Below are 26,505 nucleotides of genomic sequence, written 5' to 3'. Positions count from 1 at the left end.
ATTTTATTTAATGAAATAAGCACAACATTGATTCAAAGACCTGAGAAAGACTGCACCGAAGAAGAAAACTACAGACCATCTCATTTATGAGTATCAATGCAAAAAAATTTTGAAAAGCATATGCACAAACAGAATCCAATGGCACACTAAAACAGCAATTCATTATGACACAAATGGGATTTATTCTATGAAGACAGGACTATTTCAAAATAGGAAATGCATTAATAAATTCAATCATATTAATGGAGCAAAAGGAAAAAAAAAACATATGACCATCTCCATAGACACAGGAAAGACAAAATTCAGCAGTGTTTCATGTTAAAAACACTAAGTAAAATGGGTATTTTTCCTCAGCATAATAAAATACAAATACCTCGGCTCAAAAGCCAGAGTTCTCCTTAATGAGGAAACACTAAAGGCTTCCCTGCTAAAGTCAAGATAAAGATAAAGATGCCCACTATCTCTACTGTGTTGCAATTATTAGGCTATGAAGTTTGACTACATAGTAATCTAAGGTTTAAGACCTGGAATGGAAGAAGTAAGATTATTTCTATATACAAATTATATAATTATATTCCTAGAAAACCCATAAGGAATCAATGGAGAAAAAATTACTACAAACAGTAAGAAAATTTAATAAAGTAAGAGGTTAAAAATTAACATACAAAGATTACCAGCATTCACATATATAAACAAAAATGAGAATGTAAGAAAAGACCCAACTAAAATAACAACCAAAAAATAACTACACGTAACCTTAAAGAATTCTAAAATTTATTTGTGCAAAACTTCTAACTCTCCTGAAAGACATAACATGTTGGTAGATATGAAGACTAAACATCATCAAGATGTCTGTTCTCACTATTTAATTTATAAATTTAACTCATTCTCAATAAAATACTTCGAGGATTTTTCTAGAATGAGACAAGTTTATTATTAGGTTCATTTGGAAGAATAAACAAGGAAGAGTCACTAGGAAACCCCTGAAAAAGATGAGCAATAAGGTGAGGGAAGCCCTACCAGATACTATAGCAATAGAGTCTCTATAATTGTATGATGGTATATAGCACATGAACAAACATGTAGACAATGAACAGGATAAAAACCAAAGATAGACCCACCACATAAGAAAATTCAGTAAATGATAATGGCAGCATCTCAAATCAATGAGAAAAAGATATACTTTTGAATAAGTGTTAAGATAGCTGGCTTGCCATATAAAAAAAGATAAAATCAGGACATTCCCTGGTGATCCAGTGGTTAGGACTCCGTGCTTCCGTGCTTCCACTGCAGGGGCGGGGGGCCAGACAAAAAAAAAAAAAAGATAAAATCACATCATACTCCAGGCAAATTCAAGAGGATCAGAAATGTGAATGTAAAAAATAAAGCCATGCAAGTACCAAAAGAAAACATGAGTCGATTTCCCTATAACCTAGTAGCATGGAACACTTTCCTATAATTCAAAAATCAAGCAAAAAGGCCAAAGATTGATGAATTTTCTTTTCTTTTCTTTTTTTGGCCATGCTGCGCGGCTTGTGGGACCTTAGTTCCCCGACGACGAGGGATCAAACCTGGGCCCTTGGCAGTGACAGCGTGGAGTCCTAATCACTGGACTGCCAGGGAATTCCCTGAATTTTATTTTCATAAAAACTTCTGCATGGCAAAAAAAGGGATATGCATAGTAAAAGACAAAATGAAAAAAAATGTTTCCAACTAATGGCAAGAAAAACTGTGAAAGATTTTGAAATGGACAAAAACAATTACTGAATGTCCCACCTAAGGCCACCCTTCTAGATTATCTGTGGTTTTCACTGTCTTAGGCTATTTTACATTTCTGTAAATTGCTGAAAGCTGATAGTAATGCAAGTTACTCTTGCCCATAGAAATGCAAAACACTTTTACCAGTGGAATGCAACTGATTATTGCCCTGCAGATACTGACCAGTTATTTGTCCACTGACAAATCTATTTCAGCATTCCCAAATGCCTATATCATTTTTTTTTTTTTTTGCCATTGCCTTTAAAACAATTGTAACATCTTACTGGTTCTCTCATTAATTATTAAGTTAAATAAAATTCCCTGGCATGCATTAATTTTTATTTAATGATAGCTGTGACTTTCTCACTCAGTCATCACAGCTCTGTTTTTAGGGGTTTTTTTGGGGGGGGGCGGTTCTTGGTTGGCTTTTTTTCCGCCATTCCACGCAGCTTGTGGGATCTTAGTTCCCTGACCAGGGATTGAACATCCTCCACCCCGCCCTTGGCAGTAAAAGCACGGAGTCCTAACCGCTGGACGGCCAGGAGAGTCCCTAATTTTATATCTGTATAATTTTATCATTTTTAAAATTTATCTTTTAATAGTTTTGGAGGTTTCACCAGGATGCCCAGTGGATTCACCCAGCAGAACCAGGAAACTGCATTACCACAGAACTGCACCTCATGGGCTGCTTTAGCTTTTCAAGGGCTTCTAGGAGGAAAACTCAAGTGGCAACATACATTTAACTTTGCTGACTCTGTTTCTGTAAGTTTTGTTTTGTTTCTTTTCCCTCTCTACAGATTGTATATTTTCATCTGGTTTCCAGTTACTATATGGCCAATAAGTTATTACCCCTAAGTGGTAGCAATGACTGAGAACTTGGTTTCATAGTTTGACATTTATTTGATGATCCCTATACAAGGATGACAAATCTCTTGGGTACAAGATGAAAGACACTCTGGTTTGTCTATTTGTCAATTTTGAGCTCAAATTTTTTAAGAATTTCATTTTCAGTTCTTTGATAACTAGACCCGGGAGGTTTTCTCTCTACAACTCATGTCTCTTGACCTGGGGGTGAAATTATAGAATCAAAGCTATAAAGCTCTGTATCTGTAATTCAGAAAGGTTTTTACCTCTCATTGTGTGTGATAAATCAAACAATTTATCTCCAGAGGTTATTCAGTATTTAGATTTTTTGTTTGTTTGTTTGTTTGTTTTGTTTTGTTTTGCTTTTTTTGCGGTACGCGGGCCTCTCACTGCTGTGGCTTCTCCCATTGCGGAGCACAGGCTCCGGACGCGCAGGCTCAGCAACCATGGCTCACGGACCCAGCCGCTCCGCGGCATGTGGGATCCTCCCGGACCGGGGCACGAACCCGTGTTCCCTGCATCGGCAGGCGGACTCTCAACCTCTGCGCCACCAGGGAAGCCCCAGTATTTAGATTTTAAAGTCTCTATTTTGACTGGCTTATTGATTAAAAAAAAAAAGCACTTATATAAATGGAATATTTGTAAAATTCCCAGAAAACCAAAGAAATTGAATTTCTAACACTTTAAATGTGCTAGACTTCTTTAAAAATTTCTTCCTACATGAATTAACTTAGAAACATTTAAAAAATCTAAGTTCAGGGCTTCCCTGGGGGCGCAGTGGTTGAGAGTCTGCCTGCCGATGCAGGGGACACGGATTCGTGCCCCAGTCCGGGAGGATCCCACATGCCGCGGAGCGGCTGGGCCCGTGAACCATGGCAGCTGAGCCTGCGTGTCCAGAGCCTGTGCTCCGCAACAGGAGGGGCCCCAACAGTGAGAGGCCCGCGTACAGCAAAAAAAAAAAAAAAAAAAAAAAAAATCTAAGTTCACATAATTCACGTACAGTTCACCCTTGAACAACTCAAGAGTTAGGGGCACCAACCCTCCACACTATCAAAAATCCACATGTAACTTTATAGTTAGTCCTCCATATCCAAGGTTCCTCTGTATCTGCATTCTGCATTCGCCGATTCAACCAACCTCGGACCCTGTAGTACTGCTGTATTTACTACTGAAGAAAAATCTGCGTATAACTGCGCAGTTCAAACCCCTGTTGTTCAAGAGTTAACTGTACAACTTCAGCAAACAAGCCTAGTTGGATCATTTTGGTTTATAAAAATAGCTATTTATTTTTTATGATTAATCATTTTATTCCACTTGGGTTTGTTTTTCCCTGACCGCACACAGGTTTACTAATCAAACAAGCTAACATTACCCTACAAATATATTCAAGATGATTAAAAATGTAAATTTGTGCTCAACTAAGCAGAATCATTACTCTGACAAACTTTTTATTTCAACACATATTAAAGATTAATTTCTAAGATCTTTAGGTAGCTTAAAACCTTAATATTAAGTTAATTATGAGACAATCACTGGGTAGCAGTTAATTTTTAAGTATAATGGAATCCTAGCAGACTGATTACTAAGCATAACTAAGTTTATATACTTTTGCTTCTTATTTTTATATGCTATTGAAAATCTATAGTTTCCGGATGTGTCCATGAAAGTGTTCATTTTTGCCACTTTAAGGTATAAAAGTGACGTTTGTATCTGTAAGAAGTTGTATTCACGAGATTTGCTCTTATTCAGACAATTCTCAATGTTCCACTTCCGTGTTTCAATGTGAAATATAAATTAGTTACTTTGGTTAAAAGTTAGAACCATTAGCAGTAGTTAAGATACTAGGAACAGTGACAGAGAAATACAACTGTGTATGTACTTCTGTTTTATCAAGGAAAAAGAGCAGCTTTCTCCTACAGCAGTAGTTTTCAAATTTGGGGGTCTCTTTTACATAACTCTCAAAACTTACTGAGAAATCGAAAAAGCTTTTGTTTATGTGGATTCTAACTATTGATATTTACCGCATTAAAAACTAAAACTGAGATTTTTTGTGTGTGGGTATGGGGGGTGCTGCATAGCGTGGCTTGCAGGATCTTAGTTCCCTGAGCAGGGATGGAACCCAGGCCCCCAGCAGTGGAAGCGCCAAGTCCTAACTACTGGATTGCCAGGGAATTCCCAAAACAGATATTTTTTTTTAAATTGACCGATTCATTTGAAAGTAGCAATGATAAATGCACTGCATTTTAATGTAAATAACCTCTTAGCATTATTTGAAAATAGTTTTGACCTCACAGATCCCAAAAAAAAGAACAAGTGCTCTAAAGCAAACTGTTTAAGAACATGGAAGAGCACAACGAAGGACAAAACATGGAAAATGAATTTTATTTGCCTTCATTTACAATATAAGACTGAAAATATGCTATGATATATGTTTAAAATTTAGCAACATTTGTTCAGTTTTGTTGGGCTTGCTTCCTTGGTTTACTGGTTTAATGACCTGCCTAAAATATGAAAGGTTACTCTTTACCTTCTATGTAATCTGCCTAGATGACTGTTTTGCCAGAATAATGTCTGTACTTCATGTGGACTTTATTATATTCTTGATTATTCAATAAAAAACAGAAAAGGTTTCCTCTCACTTATGAAAGAACTAAATTGCTTTACAATCAAGTTATCTATGTTTATTTTTTAAATGCTTTACTTTCACTTTAATTAACCAAGTTTTGCGTCTCAGGCAACCTCTGACAACTGTTCTGATTTTGCCTTTCCAATCTGGATCCTATAGAAAAAATAAAATAAAACTTTCAAGATATCTTTCACATCTATAACTGTCTTGGAGATTTCCCAGAAGAACCCAGAAAGAGCACAGTTATTTATTTTCATCTTATAAAAAGACTATAAATAATTAGGTTTGTTTGATATATTACTATAGTAAATGTTGCACGGGAAGAGCTGTCAAATTAGAGAGATGCTCACCCTTCCTAGGTTAAATGTGTATAAGTAAAAAATGTTATAATACAAACATTTTTGAAATTGTACTCTTCATGGGAAGCCCTTGAATGTCAATTTCTGGGACAAAAATTGCTAGCTATAACTACGTTTTCACTAATCAAAACTTTTAAGTAGGGCTTCCCTGGTGGCGCAGTGGTTGAGAGTCCGCCTGCCGATGCAGGGGACACGGGTTCGTGCCCCGGTCTGGGAAGATCCCACATGCCGTGGAGCGGCTGGGCCCGTGAGCCATGGCCACTGAGCCTGTGCTCCGGAGCCTGTGCTCCGCAAGGGGAGAGGCCACAACAGTGAGAGGCCCGCCTACCGCAAAAAAAAAAAAAAAAAAAAAAACTTTTAAGTAGTAATGTATTGTACCTGACAGAAAATTTTACTGTTCTCCATTCTAATATTAGTTACAGGAATAAATTAACCATAGCCATTAAGCCTCTGTCATCTACAGATAGTCTTTGTTTCACTCTTACGCTTGCCCAAAAGCTCTGCTATAAGCTGTAAGTCCGAGTTTATGGCTTCAACAATGAAGGACAGTTTCAGAGCCTTGCGGCACTTCAAACTATTGACACTTCACAAAATAGACTTTTTAAAGTTAAACATAGAATAGCCATATGACTCAGCAATTCCACTCTTAGATATATACCTAAAAAAACTGAAAATAGACATTCAAACAAAAGCTTATACATGAATGTTCATAGCAGCACATTCACAACAACCAAAAAGGTAGAAACAACCCAAATGTTCACCAACTGATGGATGAATAAAACATGGAATATCCACACAGTGGAATATTATTCAGCCATAAAAAAGAAAGAAGTACTGTACATTGTTACAACATAGATGAATCTCAAAACATTATGCTGAAATGAAAAAAAGACACAAAAAGTCATATACTGTATGCTTCTATCAATATTTTAATGAAATATCCAAAAAAGGTAAATCCATAGAGACAGAAAACAGAGTAGTAGTTGCCAGCAGCTGGGGGAAGAAGGGGAATGGAGAGTAGCTACTTAAGGAGTACAGGGTTTCCTTTTGTAACGATGAAAATGTTTTGCAGCTAGATAGAGGTAATGGTTGTACAACATTGTGAATGTACTAAATGTTACTGAATTGTACCTTTAAAATGGCATATTTTATGTTTTGTGAATTCTACCTCTATTTAAATGAAAAACAAGATGAAGTTTCCCAGAATTCATGAACCTACTTCCTAGTGAAACAACCATAACCAATGAAAATTACTTAAAAACAAAAAACACCATTTGAAATCTCTGAAAATTGTCCCAAGAGCATACAGCAAATGAAGAAACATTTATTCAAGAAAATCTACTAAGAACAGTAAGAGCTTATGGCCCCTGAACCACAACTAACACTCTTCCTCCAGTTTAGCATGATAGAAGCTCCATCCTGGCTGGGTGTGGCTAAGTAGTCAGGGCTTCCTCTCCCACCAGGTTTCAGTTAAGGGTCAGAAAAAGGGCAGGCATACCGCATTTCTCATCCTCCCTCCCCCACAGCTCTGTGTTACAGAAGCTAAATTCCAGGTGAGTGTGGCTGAAAGGTTGGGGGCCTCCTTCTTCCACCCAGCCCTCCTTCCTCCACCCAGCCCCATGAAGGATGTCATAGGACAGAGGCTTTCTCAAAGATGGAGTAGCCAGGAATACTGGGATCCCAACTGCCCCACCTCAGCTTGAGACAGGCTGGGACCTGGGACCTGGGACCTGGGACCCGTTGCTGCAGTGTCTGAACCTGGGCAAATGTCTCCTCCAGCAACAAAATACAAAGAAACTATAAGGGACTTAAAATAACTGCCTGCATATGCAGATGGGGCAAATTATGGACAAGACACAAAAAGACCAAAAAAAAAACCCCAACTGCCACTTCTGAAGAGCCAGGAGCAAAAATCGGGTGTCAAGAGCAAAAGCAGTGTACTGTGCATGCCCCCTGCACTCAACACCACCAAAGGGGTGGGCAAACCACCTAAGCCACCCCTCCAGCCTGACCCCTGGACACACCCCTACCTTCACCCCATTTAAGGAACCAGCTGGCCCCCACCTTGAGGAGCAAGCAAAGGAAATTGTTACCTGTTTTTGCTCCCCCTGCTGTAGCAGGGGCCCCAATAAAGCCTTGCCTGAATTTCTTGTCTGGTCTCTTATCAATTTCTATTGATTAAGGAAGGCCAAGAACCCTGGTCTGTGACAAGCTCGTAGGACAGCGGCTGTACACTTGAAGGGGCAGGCCAGGAAGAACAGAGGTTACTGCCCCACACAGAGTCCCACTCCTCTGCCCCATCCAGAGTGCTGCTCTTTAAGAATAGTATCACTTGAAACAGGCCATTGTTCCTGCCCCAAGCTCTGGTGCAGTGGCGCAGAGATTATCCCCACTGGAAGAAGCAGGAGAAAATTGCAAAGTTCTCCCTGAAAAAACTGACTTTATTTCGAACAGAATGTAAGGAAGTCCAAACATTATGGTACTCATGAAAACAATGGAGATTTTGGTAGTAAGCAATTGAGAGGAGGCTGGTACCTCCATGTGATCAACAAGTTAAATCATAGGTCAGCCAGTTTACCAAAAAGAACCAGAGAAAGAAAATGTGAAGAGCCCTCCTATGATCAGAACAAACCTCAGAGATTGGCCTGAAAAACTAACCCTGCACTCAAACACGTATTTGTACATCATGTTCACAGCAGCATTCACAACAGCCAAAAGATGGAAGCAATCTGAGCGTCCATCAACAAACAATGGATAAACAGAAAGTAGTATATACGTACAATAGTATATTATCCAGCTTCAAAAAGGAATGAAATTCTGACACATGCTACAACATGGATGAACCTTGATGACATAATGTTAAGTGAGATAAGCCAGTCACAAAAGAACAATTATATGATTCCACTTATATGAGGTATCTAAAGTAATCATATTCATAGAAACAGAAAGTATGGTAGTAGTTACCAGGGGCTGCTGGGACAATGGGGAGTTACCATTTAATGAGTACAGTTTCAGTTTGGAAAGGTGAAAAAGTTCTGGAGATGGATGGTGGTTATGGCTGCAGAGCAATGTTAATGTACTTAATGAAACGAACTGCACATTTAAAATGGTAAACTTTATGTTATGTGTATTGTATCACAATTCTCTAAGTAATATTTAAAAATCAAGATTGGGAAGATTAGGGAACTTAATCCACTAGAAAAATCATTAAGCCAGGAATAAATATAAAATAGAGAAATAAATGAAAAAGTCTATCATTTTTTCCTTCAAACTTACTAAGCGTGATCTAGTTGGATGTGTTCTAGCTGCTGGGGTGTGTAGTAGATCCCTGTTACCTGGTGGTGCATTCTCCTCCCAGCTACTAAGGACCCATAGCTGCATCCTTCTCTGGAGACCTGTGAGTAGGAGGCACTCTGCCCAGTAATGCCTGGGAAGGTATGCCCCCCAGTAGTCACACACTCTGGGGGGTAGCCTATAGCCAATGAGAGGTTGTTGGAGGTGGGAGTAAAAGTTCAGCCCCATTGCCTCAAAGTGGAACAACTCTGTGATATCATTCTTTTTTTTTTTTAATTTATTTTATTTATTTATTTATTTTTGGCTGCACTGGGTCTTCGTTGCTGCACACGGGCTTTCTCTAGTTGCGGCGAGCGATGGCTTCTCTTGTTGCAGAGCACGGCTCTAGGGGCACAGGCTCAGTAGTTGTGGCACACGGGCTTAGTTGCTCCGCGGCATGTGGGACCTTCCCAGACCAGGGATTGAACCTGTGTCCCCTGCATTGGCAGGCTGGAATCTCAACCACTGTGCCACCAGAGAAGTCCCTGTGATATCACTCTAACTTCAGAGCTCCTCCTGGAATCAGGCTGAGGCTAGACTTAAGATGAACCCACAGTTTTAGATCTCCTCTACCCTATCCTATTTCCCTCACTCCTACAGGTTTCATCTGAAAGTACTGCCTCAACAAATTACTTGCATAAGGGGTAAAAAAAACCTACCACTGCAAAGGGGACCAGATTTAATTGGATTAGACTGTGAAACAACTTACGCCCCTGAATACTGTTGAAAACAATAAAGCAACCAGCCAGCAATTACTGGAGTCTAACATGTCAGTGTGATTATCAAGATAAGCAGGCAGGGACTTCCCTGGTGGTCCAGTGGTTAAGACTCCATACTGTCAATGCAGAGGACATGGGTTCGATCCCTGGTCAGGGAACTAAGATCCCACATGCCATGGGGCCTGGCCAAAAGATTTTAAAAAAAAAAAAAGATAAGCAGACAGCTTAACAGAGAGATCAGGGAAAGACATAAGGAGAATTCTGCTAAAACCATTATCATTCCAGAGTGACTGTGTACATGCCAAGACTGTGCCCTCTGAGGAGCTGCAGCAGAGGCTTCACACTGTGAGGGAAATACACTTGACTGAAATAGTCCAGCCGAGCCACTAAACAAACAAACACAAACAAAAACAAGCTCCAGGGACTTCCCAGGTGGTCCAGTGGGTGAGACTCGGTGCTCCCAATACAGGGGGCCCAGGTTCAATCCCTGGTCAGGGAACTAGATCCCACATGCATGCTGCAACTAAGAAGTCTGCATGCCGCAACAAAGACCCTGCATGCCACAGCTAAGACCTGGCACAGCCAAAATAAATAAATTAATTAAATAAATATTAGGGAAAGAAAAAAACAAGCCCCAGAAGGTGGTTGGGGGGGTGGGGGTGGGAATCAATATGAAGAGTTGATACACGGCTTCCCTGGTGGCGCAGTGGTTGAGAGTCCGCCTGCCGATGCAGGGGATACGGGTTCGTGACCCAGTCTGGGAAGATCCCACATGCCGCGGAGCAGCTGGGCCCGTGAGCCATGGCTGCTGAGCCTGCGCGTCCGGAGCCTGTGCTCCACAACGGGAGAGGCCACAGCAGTGAGAGGCCTGCGTACCGCAAAAAAAAAAAAAGAGTTGATACAATATACTGTCTAAACATTTTAGTTTTCAACCACGACAACGAATTATGAGATAGGCAAAGAAATAGGAGACTATGACCCACACACAGGAAAAGAAACAGGCCCTGTGAGAGGGCTTAGATGGTGGAGTTAACAAAGACTTCAAAGTACTAGGTTCATAGTACTAAAAACAAAACATGCTTAAAGAAGTGAAAGAAGGTAAGATGACAATGTCTAATGAAATAAGAGACTATTGACAAAGAAAGAGAAATCATAAAAAAGAACCAAGTTAAAATCCTGGAGTGAAAAGTCAACAACAGAAAAGAAACACTCATTAGAAGATCTCAACAGTAGACATAAATTAGCAGAAGAAAGACTACTTAAACATAGACTAATACAGAATATGTAATCCAAACAGAGAGACAAAAGAATGAAGAAAATGCAGAGCTTCAGAGAAATGTGAACAGCATTAAGCACACCAACATACACATGATGGGAGTATCAAAGTAAGGAAGAAAATGGAGCAGAAAGAATATCTGAAGAAATAATGGCTGAAATTTCCCAAATTTGATGAAAAACATTAAACTAAACATCTAAGATGATCGACAAACTACAAGAAGGATAAACACAAAGAACTCCATACCCAGACACATCACAGTAAAAATAATAAAAGACAAAGGGAAAATCTTGAAAACAAGGGGGAAAAAAACACATATAAGGGAACCCCACTGAGATTAACAGTTGACTTATCAACAGAAGAAATGGAGGCCAAAAGGCAGTGGGATAATATATTCAAGTGTTAAAAGAAAAAACTGTCAGCTAAGAATCTTATAACCAACAAAACTATCTTTCAAATAATGAAGGCGAAATAAAGACACTTGCAGATAAACAAAGACTGAGGGAATTAGTTACCAGCAGACCAGCCTTACAAGAAATACTAAGAGAAGTTCTTCATAATTAAAAGAGTGAACCCAGATGGCAATATGAACACATGCACACACACACACAAGAACACCAGCAAAGGTAACTATGTAATTCTAAAAGACAGTATAAATGCATCTTTCCTCTCTTAACTAATTTGAAAAGCAATTGCATAGGACAATATGTACATAACTGTATTGACAACATATAGAAACATATTTGAAAATAACAGCACAAATTAAGTATGTGGGAACAAAGCTGTAATGGAATAAGAAAATGACACAACTAAAAACTCAGCAACAAATAAAGAGAATTAGAAATGGTAAATAAGGCTAATGTAACAAACTCTATAAATATACTTGCTCTCTTTCTCTCAGCTTCTTTGAAAAATAAGAAGTTATATACAGCAACAAATGTAACACCATATTGTTGTGTTTGTAACATATATAGATGTAAGATATTACAATAATAGCACAAAAAAGGGAAAGAGGAAACAGTTATATAGAAGTAACATTTCGGTACTTCACTGGAATTAATTTAGAATTAATCTGAAAGCTGATTCTGAGAGCAACCACTAAGAAATAAATTTCTTTTAAATACTGGGAAAAAATCACTAAAGTAATTAAAATGTTGCACTAGAAAATATTCACTTAACAAAAAACAGTAAAAAAAAAAAAAAAAAGGCGGGGGGGACAGAGGAGCAAAAAGAAATAAGACATACAGAAAACAAAAAGTAAAATGACAGCTATAAATCCAACTATATAAATATTAACATTCAATATGAATGGATTAAACAATCCAGTCAAAAGTCAGAGATTATCAAACTGGATAAAAAACAAGATCCATCACACTTTAGATTCAAGGATAAAAATGGGTTGAAAGTAAAAGGATAGAAAAAGAGTCATTCAATCAAGAATATGTAACAAGTATACACATTTATACACCTAACAACAGAGCCCAAAACACATGAAGCAAAAACTATCCAATACCCAATAATGGATAGAACTAAGCATTATATCAAAAAGGAAGTAAAATACTTTGAACAACTATTATCTAATGAGATCTAACAGACATCTATAGAATCTTCCACCCAACATCAGGATTCATATTCTTCTCAATTGCACATGGAACATTCTCCAGGATAGACCACATGTGAGGCCATAAAACAAGTCTCAATGAATTAAAAGGACTGAAGTCATACAAAGTATGATCCCTAAGGTCCTGGGCTTTCTGGGCATCTAAACACCTACCCCTCCCCTGTCTACAAATAAAGAATCAAGGTCCAGAGAAGTTAAATGATTTTTGCCCATGACCGCACACTTCATCAGTGGTTCGACTAGGGTAAACCAAGAACCCAGGTCTCCGGATTATCAGAGCAAGGTGGATTTACGTCATAACTTGAACTGGCTTCACTTTTATACTACATCCTCAGTCCACAAAATATCCAGCGCTCCATTTCTAGGAATGTATCCTGAAGAAATAATAATGATTAAAGCCCAATGTGTCCCAAGTTCCCTAAGTGAATAATAATTTCATTATCATCACAGCGAAAAATGAAACCTTGTGTTTAAAAGGCACTCATCCTTGAAGAAAGTGCCTAACACTCTAATGGATCACTATAGTACCCGGCTAATATTCTATTAGGGCAGCAGGTATTCAGTCTGGAATATTCATTGTTTTTGTACTATTTTTAAAGGGTGGAGATTCTTTTTAAAATAAACTGGGAGATGCATGCAAAATTAATGTAACGTTCGTAAATAAGTAAAAGCTCCCCAGACTTGCCGAGCGAGCGCACGGTCACATCAGCGCGTTCCCGAGCGTCAGCTCCTCCCCTCCAGCCCACGCTCCCTCCTCGCCCACTCTGGCCGCGCGGGAGGGGCGATAATGGTGCCGGCGTCTCCCGCTCAATTTCAATTCTCCCACGCCCTCGGCAGCCCAGCTCGCCAAGGTTTCCACCTGCGCGAGCGTCGGTACCTCTGTCACGCCGGCTGTCGGCACTTAACCTTGGCCTCCGCCACGCCCGCAGCCAAGCCGCCCTCGGCCCCTGCACGATCCGAGAGCCAGAAAGCCCCAGGCGCGTCCTCGAGACCCCAGGCCAGGGCCGGGACTGGACTGCGAAGGCGGGGCGGCGCCGCGGCTCCCGGGGTCAGAGGCGCCTTGGCAGCCACACCCTCCAGCTGCGCGGTGACAGCTCCCGCGGCTGAGGCGGGCCGCGCCGACAGGTGTAGCCTCCCGTGCCGCCCCGCCCCGGTCCCGGCTCAGGTCCCGGCCAGCCGCCCTGAAGCGCCCCCACCCGCCCCCTCGCGCACCACCTGTCTGGCCGCTCCGCGCGCCACCGGCGGCGGACGACCCGCCCGGCTCCCGACGAGCGGCCGGAGGGGGCAGCCCGAGACCCCGGGAGGATGAGAGCTTTACCGGAGGGTGGGCCCCACGCAGGCGGTGTCGGTGCTCTGGATCTCCTGCAAGATCCGCTCGTGCTCCGGAACGGTGCCCAGACCTTCGCCGCTCTCCGCCATCTTGGCTGGAAGCTGAGGAGCCAGCGAGGCGCGGCGCCGCGAGAACCGCGGGGGCGAGCGGCCTGTGGCGCGAGCGCGAGGGGGCGGGGGAAAGGGGCGGGGCTGGGAAAGGGGCGGGGCGGGCGGGGTGGGGCGGGCAGCGCAGGGGCGCGCGGGTGGCGTGGGAGGCAGCACGTGGGCCCGCGACCAGGTGTCGGGTCTCCACACCTGCGGGAGGCCAAGGTACTGCCGGGGGCGGTGGGGCGTGGAGACGCGTCACCTCCAGCTCTCGCTCGGCACTTGTCCCTAGTTGCTGTCTATTAACTGGCTGGGCTTTAACACAGATCCCTGTATTCTGTGTGCCCGACCCTCTGCCACGCGCTGGGGATACTTCAGTAATGAGGGAGGTCGACAATCTGTAATAAAAGCTATGGGAACGTTTAACAGGGAGGCCTGATGTACTACTCTGGGTGGTGGAGAGTCAGAGAAAGGAAAACGTGTACTCAAGAAAAGCAAAATGGTGTGTGGGAGTACGATTTATTTTAGGAATGAGCCAGGAAGGTTCCAGCTGGCGACTGCTCTGAGTGGATTCCTGTCCCTGCCCGCGGGAAGTCCACAGAGGCCAGTCAACTTGGAAATAAATTATAAGCGCCAGAAAAAGTAAATGACATCAAACTATGACACCTTATGGCAAAGATAAAAGTGCAATGTGTGATTTCATGCCAAAGTCCTTGAACCCAAGTGCCCCCAAGTTGCTGTGGCTGGGATAAGGCGTGGAAGCTCTTGAGAGCAGTGGGCATCAGCGAGATGGGAAAGAAAGGCAGGTGGCTTGGGCAAAGGTACTAGTGTAGAAGAGTTCTGTTTAGTGAAGTGTTTGTGGGACGCTGAGTAAACCAGTTTGTCATGGTCAAAGCAGCGACTGAGAAGGTTAGTCAAGAAGAGAGTACATACCTAGCCCTGAAGGACAAATATTTTCTGGTCTCCATTAATCCAGGGCTCTGAATGTCCCTTTGAGTCAGCCAAGCTCTTTACTATACAGCTGTGTAACTCACTCCTTCAGTGAGCTTTTTCTAGAAGCTTTTACTACTTCCATCCTCCTCCCACAAAAATCCTGGGAGATGATATTGCATAATAATTAAGAGCATGAGCTCTGAAGACTGGTGTCTTCAATTTAACTCCCTGGTCCTTCACTCCACAGCTGGGTGACATTGTGCAAGAACCTAGTCCCTTTATAATTCAGTTTCCCCATCTGTAAATGACCATAATAGTACTGTCTACCTCATTTTGCTGTCCCATGGTGTGTTAGCTTTCTATTATTGCTGGAACAAATTATCACAAACTTAGCTTAAAACAACTCAAATGTATTATGTTATAGTTCTGTAGGCTAGATGTCTAATACGGGTCTCACTGGGCTAAAATCAAGGCGTCAGCACAACTGTGCTCTTTCCAGAGGCTCTAGGGGAGAATTCATTTCCTTACCTATTTCAGTTTCTAGAGGCCTTCCACATTCCTTGGCTCATGGCCCCCTTCCTCAGTCTTTCAAGCCAGCAATATTGCATCTCTCTGACCATTCTTCTGTAGTCACATCTCCCTCTGACTCTGACCTAGGCCAGAAAAGAGTCTCTGCTTTTAAGGACCGATGGCATTAGGTTTGACACAACCCCGTAATTCTGGATAATCTTCTATCTCAAAGGCTTAACATTAATCACATCTGCAATATCCCTTTTGTCATGTGAGGTAATATATTTGCAGATTCCAGGGATTAGGACATGGACATTGTGGGGGAACCATTATTCTGCCTGCCACACTTAGTAAGGGCCCAATAAACATTACTAACATATATAAATGTCCTCCTTCCTATTAATGTGAAATTTCTGCCCTCCTTGGAAACTTCAACTCAGATTTATCTCCTTCATAAAGATTTCCCTAACGAATCACAACCTTCTCCACTGACTCTAGATTCAATGTAGCACATATATCCATTCCACCAACAACTGTTATAAGAGTTTGCACTTGTTTTGATTAGTTCCTTTTTATAATTTGAATTTTGTTTGTTCTGTACAGTTGAGCCCCAGGGAACCGAAACACGGCTGACCTCAGTGCACACTGGCTTGGAAAACTAAGGAAGCTCTGCTACATCCAAATACTTATTCTACCAAGAAACCCTATCACAAGCCTGTTTCCACTGTCTTGATGCTACAAGAGAATCCAGATCTTCTCTGGGTAGTCTCACTTCCTCAAGTTGTGAAAATATACAGAAAAAAAAAAAAAAGAAATCTCTTCCCAAGTCCACCAGCACTTTCACACCATGTTAAGGTCCTTAAGTTCAGAGATGACATTTTTTTTTTAATTTTACAATTTCTTATAGTTCCTCATAGACTCCTGCACATGGCTGAGAGAAAGTTGGAGGGTCTTGCTGAAGTTCTGAAGCCACTGGAAAGAGTTCAGGATGAGTTAGAAAGGAGCATTCCAAACAGGTCTGAGTAGGTAGGAGTTTAATTAATCCATTATTGGTAACAATTAGGAATTAAAACAATATCAAATTGTAAAAAGTTAGTTTCTTCAAACTTGCTCTTTATATGTTGACATTAAATATAACATCTTATAATATTGTGTATTCAGTTGCCTTAATAGAAATCTGCAGCACAAACCGTTACCTCAAACTCCCTGATGTTCACTTTTATCAGGAGCTTCAATGCAAGAAATGATATTTATGGACTTTTGTCACAGGATATAAACTTCATCCATTCCTCTGGTTATTTAAAATTTTTTCCTTGGATGGAGCCAAATACCTAGACCCTAGTGTTTTGGCCCTTCATACCACTGTTTTTTACTGAGTAGTAAAAAACTGAATTTTTTTCTTAGCAGACTGTGTCCTCAATTGCTGAGGCACCACCACCTGGTGTTAGCACATCTGAAATGCAGGTTCAGCTCTTGAGAGGGGAAAATAAGCCTTTTGAAAATTGAACCTGAAACCAAAACATAAGATCAGAGAACAAATTTTTACTGTCCTACAAAGAGAACAGAAAGCCAGTTCTCTCTGCAGGAAATGGCAGGCTATCTTAGCTCAGACAATGAGCAGGGCCAGAATTCACTGTTCTGAAGAGTAAAGCAAGGTGAGGAGACATATGGCACAAGCCAGCTTCTTATTTGGCAATGCCCCATACTCGTGGGGCATTCCTTTTTAGAGTGTTCATTACCCAGACCTTTTCCCCTTCTCTTCTCCAACCCTGATGCCATCTATCTAAACCCAGCTCCAAATGCCCCTGCCCTGGGAAGCCAGCCCTGCTTACATACTCCTCACTCCTGGCCTGTTTCAACACCTGCCCACAGAGATTACCTCAACGTTAGGTGGCAGTATCTTCCCCTCAAGTCAAGATGGAAGGAAGTCCATATACCACTTCTCCTTCTGAAACAGCTCTTGCTGGTTCCCTCTGTGACTTCTGACAGTTCCGTTAGTACCTGAAGTTTTTTGCTAAGAATTTAAAGCTAAATGTCCTAAATAGCTAACTATGTAAATTTTAATTATGGACGTAGCTATAACAAACACATTTATGTGAAAAAAGGCCTAAAGTGCTACATTTCTAAAAGGCTCCAAAATGAAGAATTTCAGCTATACGCCAAAATAAAAACCATAATAGCTATTTACTGAGCACTATTTGCTAAGCCCTTTATATTATCTAATTTAATCTTTACTAATTTAATTCATAACTTTTTTTTGGTAATTAATACTAATTTTACTAAAGTCTAATTTCACCCTCTGGGGTACTTTTGCTATCTCCAATTTAATTTGAAGAAACTGAGACTTAGAGAGATTAGGTCACTTGTCCAAAGCCACACAGCTAGTGAGTTGGAGAAGATGGAGCTAGTAAGCTGTTCCTGTTTTTCCTGTTAATAAAAAAAAATCAGATAAGAAGACTGTTCCGATGTTGTTTTACCCAAGGAATAAATGACTTAGTCTGGTCTGAATAGGTTGGGGGCAGTAGGGCACACTGGAGGACTGCACATGCATGTCGAGTTATTTTGGGGGCAGTGGATATTGACTTCCAGAGATCCACCCAAAATCTCTCATCAGGACTCCGGGGAGGGAAAAGATATATCAGGAAGACTGACAGAGCAGGAGACTGGCAGAGCAAGAGATGTGCTCTGTGTCTGGCAGGAAACTAACCAGCAAAGTAAGGGTTTAACCTGTAGATAAAATCTTAATCATTAACAACTTATACTTTGAGCCTCTTGTCTACAGACTAATAAACAATCTTGGGAAAGCCCCTCCGTCAGAAGGAGGCTGTAGAATGCAGCTGCCCAGGTCTGGCATTTAAATGCTTGGGTTCAAATTCCAATTCATCTCTTACTAGATGTGGGGCCTTGGTAGAGTGACTTAACTTGTCTAAGCCTCAGTTTCTTCAAGTGTGAGTTGGGAGCAATAATAGTCCCTAGCTCACCAAGTGGTTAAAGGAGATTAAAGGAGATAATATATGTATAATGTTGCATGAGCATTGGAGACGAGGATTATCCAGCATTTGTTATTAAATCAGGAAGCCCAGAATTTAGCTTCCTCTTTGGTAAAATAAAAATAAAAACCAGACACAATATTGTTCTTTTTTTCTAACCATTAACAAAATAGCCTAATTCTGTATCAGAGTTCTCTGAACCTGAACCTCATTTTTTTTTTTTCTGAATGCTCCATGGGAGGAAACTGCCTGAAAGTTGTTCCTGTTGTGGCTGGGGAACCAGGGCCCTGTCTTTGGGTTAGATCCTTGGCTCTGGATCCACTTTAGTGAGCCCTCCGGATCTTGCTTTAAGTCAAGGGTCTCTTCATTGTCCTTGGAGGCACACACATCATGGTGCCGAACAATCAGCGAGTCTGTCTCCATTTCCAGGCATGGGACAATGTCTGTATAGTTTACTACCAGCCCAGTTACTATTTGTTAAATAAATAATACACATGCAAATACTTCTCATGTTAAGCTTAATGTTGTAAAAGCATGTTTCATGAGATAGGGTACAGCTCTACAGAAAGATTCCCTTTCTCACTCCTAGGAACCCTATAGCAGACTTCCTGATCTTTATCCTCTCAAGCCTTTGCTAATATCATTCAGATGTTTCTTAAAGAGTTTAAGAGCCTTTGTTATATAATTGCAGAACTTTATCAAAATGTAGAGTACAGGCAGTCTTTAGATATTGGCTCTTATCAACTAACCCTTCCCTGTGCCTTTTAGCCACTCTTTGGGGCTGTCTTGTCAGCTGCTTTCCTCCAGCTTCTACCTTGTTGGTGCAGTGACCCCAGGTGGCCATAGTCTGTAAGTGCAAGAGAATGTGAACAAAGCCCAGCCAGGCCTGGGAGGATTCCTGCGGCAAAACTGTGTCCAGGAATCTGTTCCATATCCCACAGGGGAGAACAATAGAAGGAAATCTGAAATTGAAGCCAAATAAAATCAGTTTTTCTGAAATATGGGCCAGTCCTCAAAGAAGTTCAAAAGTAATTAGCCCCAGGTTCTCTTCATTCAACAACTGCTTTTATTGAACGCCTGCTGTGTGCCAGGTTCTGCGCTAAGCTCTCAGAGCTGGCTCATCCATGCGGGGCCTAAGAAGCTGCTCTTGGCTTAATGCCCTGCCATCACCATCTTGTAATTCTTAATAATTTTTTGAACAAGGAGGCCTGCATTTTCATTTTGCATTGGTCCTGTAAATTGTATCACTAGTCCTGCCCTCAGAACGATGTCCTGAAAGCACCATTACATTGCTCATCCCAAAGCTAAACATTTTAAAGTCCACTGAGCAATTAAAGAGCAACAGTATTTTCTCTGAATTCCATTCTCTCCTTCCTCTCCCCACGGCACGCCAGCGCCAGCTTATAACACCATTTTCTCTGCTCTTTCCTCTTTCTTTCCTCCTCATTGTTGGCCTTTTATTCCTCACTCTTTCCCCACTTAGCTTTTCTTTATTGCCTTTCACCTTCTCTCCCTCTCTTCTCACTCGTCCTATTGTCCTATTTTTTTTTCTTCTCTCAGCAAAAAAGGATTTAGATATGTAACTAATGTAATGTAATGAAATGTTAATCAAGATAATAATAGCTGACGTTTACTCCCTGGACCTCCCTTTTGTAAAATAGGATCCCTGGACCTCCCTATCCTTCACCCTGATTTGTTATTCTTCATAGCACTTATTACCGCTTTTTAATTTATTTTTAGCTCTCTTCACTAAAAGGCCAGCTCCCTGTGAGCAGGGAGTTTCCAGGTCTCTTGATCTTGCTACATCAACAAGACCATTGCCCATCCTCCACCACTGCCTGCCACATTGGAGATGTTCCATAAATATTTACTTAATGAATGACTGAGCATTTGCTATGTATGAGCCGCTACATTAAATACACATAATGCCTAATTCATATAAACCTTTCAATAGTTCTATTAGTAAGTAGTATAGAGGCAAAATTTGAACACATGTCCTTCTGGCTCCAGAGCCCATTCATTTAACCACTAAATAAACAGAACTGTCTCCTTGCTTGGAATACTTAGTTTCCAATGTAAAAAAAAAATGTTTTTTTTAACTTCTCTCTAGTGTTCCACTGAAGATCAAGCAGCTAATCGTATTATTTAAGTGTTCAGTGCAAATGTGGCAACTACACAGCCCACTGTCATCAGGGACCCCAGGCTTTCCTGAGGTGCTACAGACGTGGCAGGCCTCAGTCATAATTAGGCCCACAATTATTCCTGAACAGTTTCTCTGGATTCCATTTTATATCCACAGCATGCTGCACACTACACCACTCCCATTAGAGATTAAATGAGGTCATGATATTACATTAGCATCAAATATAAGAATCAGTAAATAGGATTTTGAAAAGGGATACCTCTCTCCCCTGAATATTAGGCAACCAAAATAAAATTTACATTACTCAATATTTTCCCCCTGCTCAGAATTTCAAGGTGTTGTGAGTGCTTGTTTACTTCAACACTCTAAAGTGTATATTATACCATGCTGGAATATATATCCCGGATGTAAATTAGACATAATAATAATAATAATAGCTAAAATATTGAACATTTACAATGTGCTAGGCCAGCATTGTGCTAAGCACTTCAAATACATTTGAGATAGGTTTTATTATAATTCCCATTTTATAGTTTCAGAAACTACGGCCAAAATCAAATAACTAATAAATGCTAGAGCTTTGATCTTAACATACTTAATGAAATAAGATTTAATAGAAATCTTACACTTCTGAAGATAAAAACAGCAAGAGCATCCTAGAATGTCTACGGCTGAATTTAACTAGTTATATTTTTTAGTATGTCATTCTAAGATTTTACTGTGTTTACAGTTCAGGCGGTTGTTTTTAGTTGTTGTTATTTTAATGTTTTCTGTTCTTTCCTAAAAGTATGTTATCTTCATTCTTAAAAACATTAAAGTCAAAGAAATAATAATATCCTGTTTGCTCTTAAACTGTTAAAACTTCATGGTCAGCTTTTGGAAAAGAGCCCGAGAGAGTCTGTGAGTACAAGTGTAAAACAATTATGTTATCATAAAACAATTACAAAAATTTCTTCTGGTACGTCATCATGTACAATTCCCTTTTCCTCCTATTTTTCCCAGCCCTCGGCAGGGCTTTCTTTGGATATGTCCTCCTTTTCTTCCTCCCACTAACACTGCACTGCCCTTCAATCTCTTTATCTCAGTCTCAGCTCTAGCCATAAGACACACTGTAATTTCTGAATTCAAATTGGTTCAGACATGTTATGATTTCAAGACCTGTTCTAAGAGGCTAACAACACACCTGCAGGAGCCTAAGAGGCGTAATAAGCCCAGGCTATATCCAGGTATGAGAGGGTATCCATGAGGGACCAGGTCTAATGAGTGAGGCCTGGCGGCAGGAAGTTCTAGTGTGGATATGATCAATGGAAGGATGCTGCTCTACTGTGTTATCCTAAGACCATAGCTACCATTGCTATTTTATCAGAACCACTCTCAACATGAGGATTCAGAAAACCACTACCAATGCACTGGAATTGATATGCTACTAGGTGAAAGCTATTAACTATCCTTGTTCAAGGAAGTTGGTAATGCTGAGTAAGGCTGAATAAGGTACTAGTGTTGTAGTTCCTTTTCTTTTCTTTTCTTTTTTTTTTTGGCTGCACCATGGGGCATGTGGGACCATAGTTCCCTGACCAGGGATCAAAACCCGTGCCCCCTGCAGTGGAAGCATGGAGGCTTAACCCCTGGACCTCCAGGGAAGTCCCTGTAGTTTCTTTAAGCATGGCTCCAGACAGCCGGTAAGACTACCAGGGAGAGGCACGCCCCCTAGAGGCAGCAGCTGGCAAGGAGTTGGGCATATCTGGGCCAACTGGAGGAGCTGGAGTAAAAATCAGAAAACCTAATAAGAATAAGAAAATCTAGTGGAAATTACCATATGGTGGTAACATGATAAAAACAGTGATGCCCAGGGCAAAAGGATTAGGGTAGCAAAACTAATTCCAGACCCCACCTGCTCATGAGTTTTAGCCTACCAAGCATCTGCCAGCCAGGTGATTTTGAATGCCCAAAGCAAAGCCATGCTAGGACAACACAGGCACTAGCAGTAGGCCTTTCTTTACATTTCTCCCTTTTCTTTGAAATTCAGTCACTGTCTGCATGGTTAACATCAAATTCCAATTTGCCACCCTGGAAATTTATTCCCCAATTCAATTGTTAGAGCTGCCTGAGATGTCTTTATCGGGTATTTCATTGGCAACACAAATAAACCATGGAAAAAACATAATGTCTCAACTCTCCCCTAAAACTATCTCTCCTTTAAACTTAATACTTTGGGCAGTGGTCCCATTTCACATATAGATGAAAACAAACACAGGATCTCAGAATCATCTGATTCTTGTCCACTTTTCCAGCAAAACAGAAAGAAGACCAAAGGAGTTGACTCAAGGGGCCCACTGGGAGAGTCAGGCAGGAGGCAGGATGGGAGCAGCCTTGTATGAAGTCAGGAGGTAGGTAGAAGGCAGCCCGGGCAGGTGAATGAGACTATGGCCATCGACAGTACCAGACAACACGAGTCCCGGTTCCAGCAACCCCCTCACGACTCCTAGGTGGAGGAGACCCATTCTCTCAGATGATGGTGGGGCTAAGTGTGCCAGGAAGCCTTGCATACCCTATTAAAGAAGGGCTGTTGAGCCACCCTTAACTGACACTAGCAGAAATCATCTCTGGGCTTTGAGTTCCTGAGCTCTCTGAGCTCACCTTGCTAGAGAAACAAACCCCACCTGACCCTGATCTGAACACTGACCTTGAGCAGGGCACCTCAGAAACAAGGTGGGCTGGGAGAGGAAGCTAACAGTTTAGGATTTTACAACAGAAAACGTCTGTAGAAGTAATACCTTTCTTCTGTGACAGGGAAGAACAACTAGGAGAATGCTTGGATATTTTCTCTACCTCAATTCCCAGGTGCAGGGCTTTCCCTGAGAATGTTTCTCTGCTGTATTCCCAGCCCCATCCTCTCAATGTCCTAACCCTCCCCTCACTGTCCATTCCAGCCCTTGGGCCAATCTCCCTCCAGCCAAACTTCTTTTCCACCCTCTCTGCCTTTAGAACTTGTAACTATTCAAATACTTTAGCCTTCTCTTCTTCCCTGAAATGATGACTTTCTCTCTGGACTACCTTCTTTCTTTTGCCTCGCAAGGTCATCATTAGCTCAGAAGCTCACACAAATTAGTTCAACAAATATTTATCTAGCTACTGTGTGCCAGGCATGGTAGAAGCTTCTGCAGAGGATGCTAAGATATAAGTAAGACACAGGTTGTGCCCTCAGGAGTCTTTAGCCTGAGAATGGTTATAGTATAAAATACACACACACACACACACACACACACACACACACACATCCAAGTGAGTCAGAATAAACGCTCTGGATTCTTTGGGGCTTCAAAGGACGAAATGCTCACCTGTGGTTGATAAATCAGAACATTTGAGCTGTGCCTTGCAAGATGGGCTGGATTTTGGCAGGCAGAAATAAGAGTGAAGGATAATAAAGGAAAGGAACCATGAGCACGAGAAGGAAGAAAATCTCAGGGCATATTATCAAATAGTAAACACTCCAGTTTGGCCAAAATGGAAGTCCTGTCTTTATTTTCCAACCCTCATATTTGGCCACATGAGCTGATTATGTTCCATAAGAGCAGTGAGCCAGAATAGGTGACATTGGAATATCAGTGACATGCACAGGGATGTGTAGAAAGGCGTCGAATGCTAGCCTAAGAAGTCTTCATTTAATCGATGATTACAGCATCAGTTTAGGAAAACTAATTTTGGTGAATATTGTCCCAATTAAAGGCTTGTTAGGAGCTCTGTGTCTATCTTCCAAAATAACATTGAGGTGTTTTAACAGTAGCCTTTGGAAAAGACTGCTCTTACTCCTCATTCAATAACCTAAATACAAAGCTAACAGTGGGCATTCCAGGTCCACTGGTGGTGATGACAGGCAGCACCTGGAGAAAATATTTGTGCTGTGTCTACTCTTGTGCTGCTGGGAGAGTGCTGTGACTGCCAGATCTAAACCAATTCTTTTCTTTAGCAAGACCAAGTACAAGACTGGGATATTTGCCCTCAGAACAGAGGGTAGGACAGATCCAATACCCAAAGCAGGAAGTCAGATACAGTACCAGAGCAAGACTAGCTGATAGTTCCAAGGATGCATGAAACTTATAGATGTTGGCCAGGGTTGTGAGATCAGGAGAGAAGTAGAGGGGGTCAGGGGTGAAGACCAAGGGCTCTAAAGCAGCAGTAGCAGCAGAGGCCACAGTAATTAACACACATCCAGGCTCCCTTTATCCCCTTCTCATGTTTCCCTTTAGACTTCTGACCTAGCCACCAGGCAGATGCACAAGTTTGAGAAGATGCTAGTATGGTATAAAGTATGTTCCATTTGGAAAAAATTACCAAGTTTCCTATTAGTGAAAAGCTTTAGTTTCTTCTACCTATTGAATAGGGTAAAAATCACCTGCCCTTCTTCAAGGATGTTCATGATGCTCAGATAAAATGAAGGTGTAAGGAACAGTTATAATGGAGTTGTAATTATTTTTCAACTGCACCTACACACTGATAGCCCAAGAATCAACCAATAAATATCAGTATCTTCCCATACCCCAACACTACCCTAGGCCCTTTGAAAAGATTCAGAATTTATTTAATGCAAAATCAAATTTAAACATTTGGGAGAAATTTATTCAGATTTAAACTGTAGGATTTCAAAGCATTTTGTCCTGGATCTTTCTGAGACTGAAAAGACAAGAGCAAAAAAAAAAAAAAAAAAAATCCTTTCACTTAATCTACAAATATTAGTCAACAAATATTTATTGTCTATCACTGTCACATTCAGTGATTACCATCCTGTTCCCACACTGATAAGTGTCAGGTACAGGCAGACAGTCAAAAAGAATTAAAATTTTAAAACTGCCTGTTTAACACAGAGATACATGGTCTTTCATTTTAATCCTGTCCTTGAACTATGCAAATTAATCCCCCTCTTACCAAAGAAGCTATTTTTAAATCTTATATAGAAATAAAAAATACATATCCGAAAGGTCACCACATACCCAAGAGCAGCAACAATACAAGCAAGCATTCTACGTTTTTTCCTACAACTCACATCCACTCAAATATAAATGAGTTTCAATCTATTTGGAGTTGGCATGAGGTCCTTTTTGATCACTTGAAAGTCAGTTCTATTTTTTAACCTTGTGGTGATGAATCATGAAACAAATACAATGCAAAAAAAAGTGGATTATTTATTTACTGTCATTCCTCTGAGGATAAAATTTTGAAATTAGGTATGTACAGAGTTATAACCATTTTTCAAAAATTATTTTTTATTCTGTTTTAGAGAAAAGGATAAAAAGAAGTGAATAAGACTACCTTATGAACACTAAAGAAGAAACAACAAAATATAAAGGAGCCCTACCTTAAAGTAGCTTCAATGGGCAGCTCAAAAGACTGAATCTCAGCCAGGACATTCTCATAGGTTTGATCTGGGTCTTCCACCAACATTGCTCCTGATTTTCCAGCCACAGACATCAGATTTTAAGTGCAAAACAGTTGTAATTTATAAGAGAAATGCAGTTTTCCTTATAATTATGACAAGGGTTCTGTGTTCACCCAGAGTAGCAGCAAAAACTGAGCTCACTGTCTGACTTCATGCTATCAAAATCCTTGCTTCCAAGAATGTTGCACAGCTGTTGCTGTCCTGTCTCTACTTATAACGTTTAATTTATTATTAACCTTGACACAGTTCAGAAAGTTCCTGCCTGATGCCTGCTGTATTTATTTACTTGTTTCTCAAAGACAGTAACTGCAAACTTTGGTAGGAATTAGAAGAATTATACTATAAAAAGTTATTAAGTACAATCGACTTGTTAGGGCACATATTATAATGTTATTTATGCTAATTACACCATTAAAGCTATGCTCCTAGTTATTCCTGCAACTATACCCTTGCCCACAACCCTAAAAGATATAACAATCAGAGAAAAACATAACAATCCTATAGGATATAATTTTGAGGTCAC

General features: G+C 40.9%; 1 protein-coding gene across 4 annotated transcripts in view; it reads right to left on the bottom strand.

Annotated features, from left to right (window-relative positions):
• The window catches only part of EXOC6 (exocyst complex component 6), a gene marked incomplete at both ends in the record, with an annotated part of 202,380 nt that extends 176,366 nt beyond the window's left edge, over positions 1 to 26,014 (bottom strand). For 3 of the 4 annotated variants that reach the window (XM_079701107.1, XM_079701108.1, XM_079701109.1), the window contains one exon: positions 13,875 to 13,975. In XM_079701107.1, the coding sequence (XP_079557233.1) occupies positions 13,875 to 13,975 (101 nt within the window). Of the gene's footprint in view, positions 1 to 13,874; positions 13,976 to 25,901 lie in introns of those variants that run through there. The other variant, XM_079701106.1, reaches the window with a different exon arrangement.
• Positions 26,015 to 26,505: the final 491 nt, after the last annotated feature.

Source organism: Hyperoodon ampullatus, assembly GCF_949752795.1.
Source record: "Hyperoodon ampullatus genome assembly, chromosome: 1".
Lineage (NCBI taxonomy): Eukaryota > Metazoa > Chordata > Mammalia > Artiodactyla > Ziphiidae > Hyperoodon > Hyperoodon ampullatus.
The sequence above is the reverse complement of the archived record's forward strand: the minus strand, read 5'-3'. Positions and strand labels throughout refer to the sequence as shown.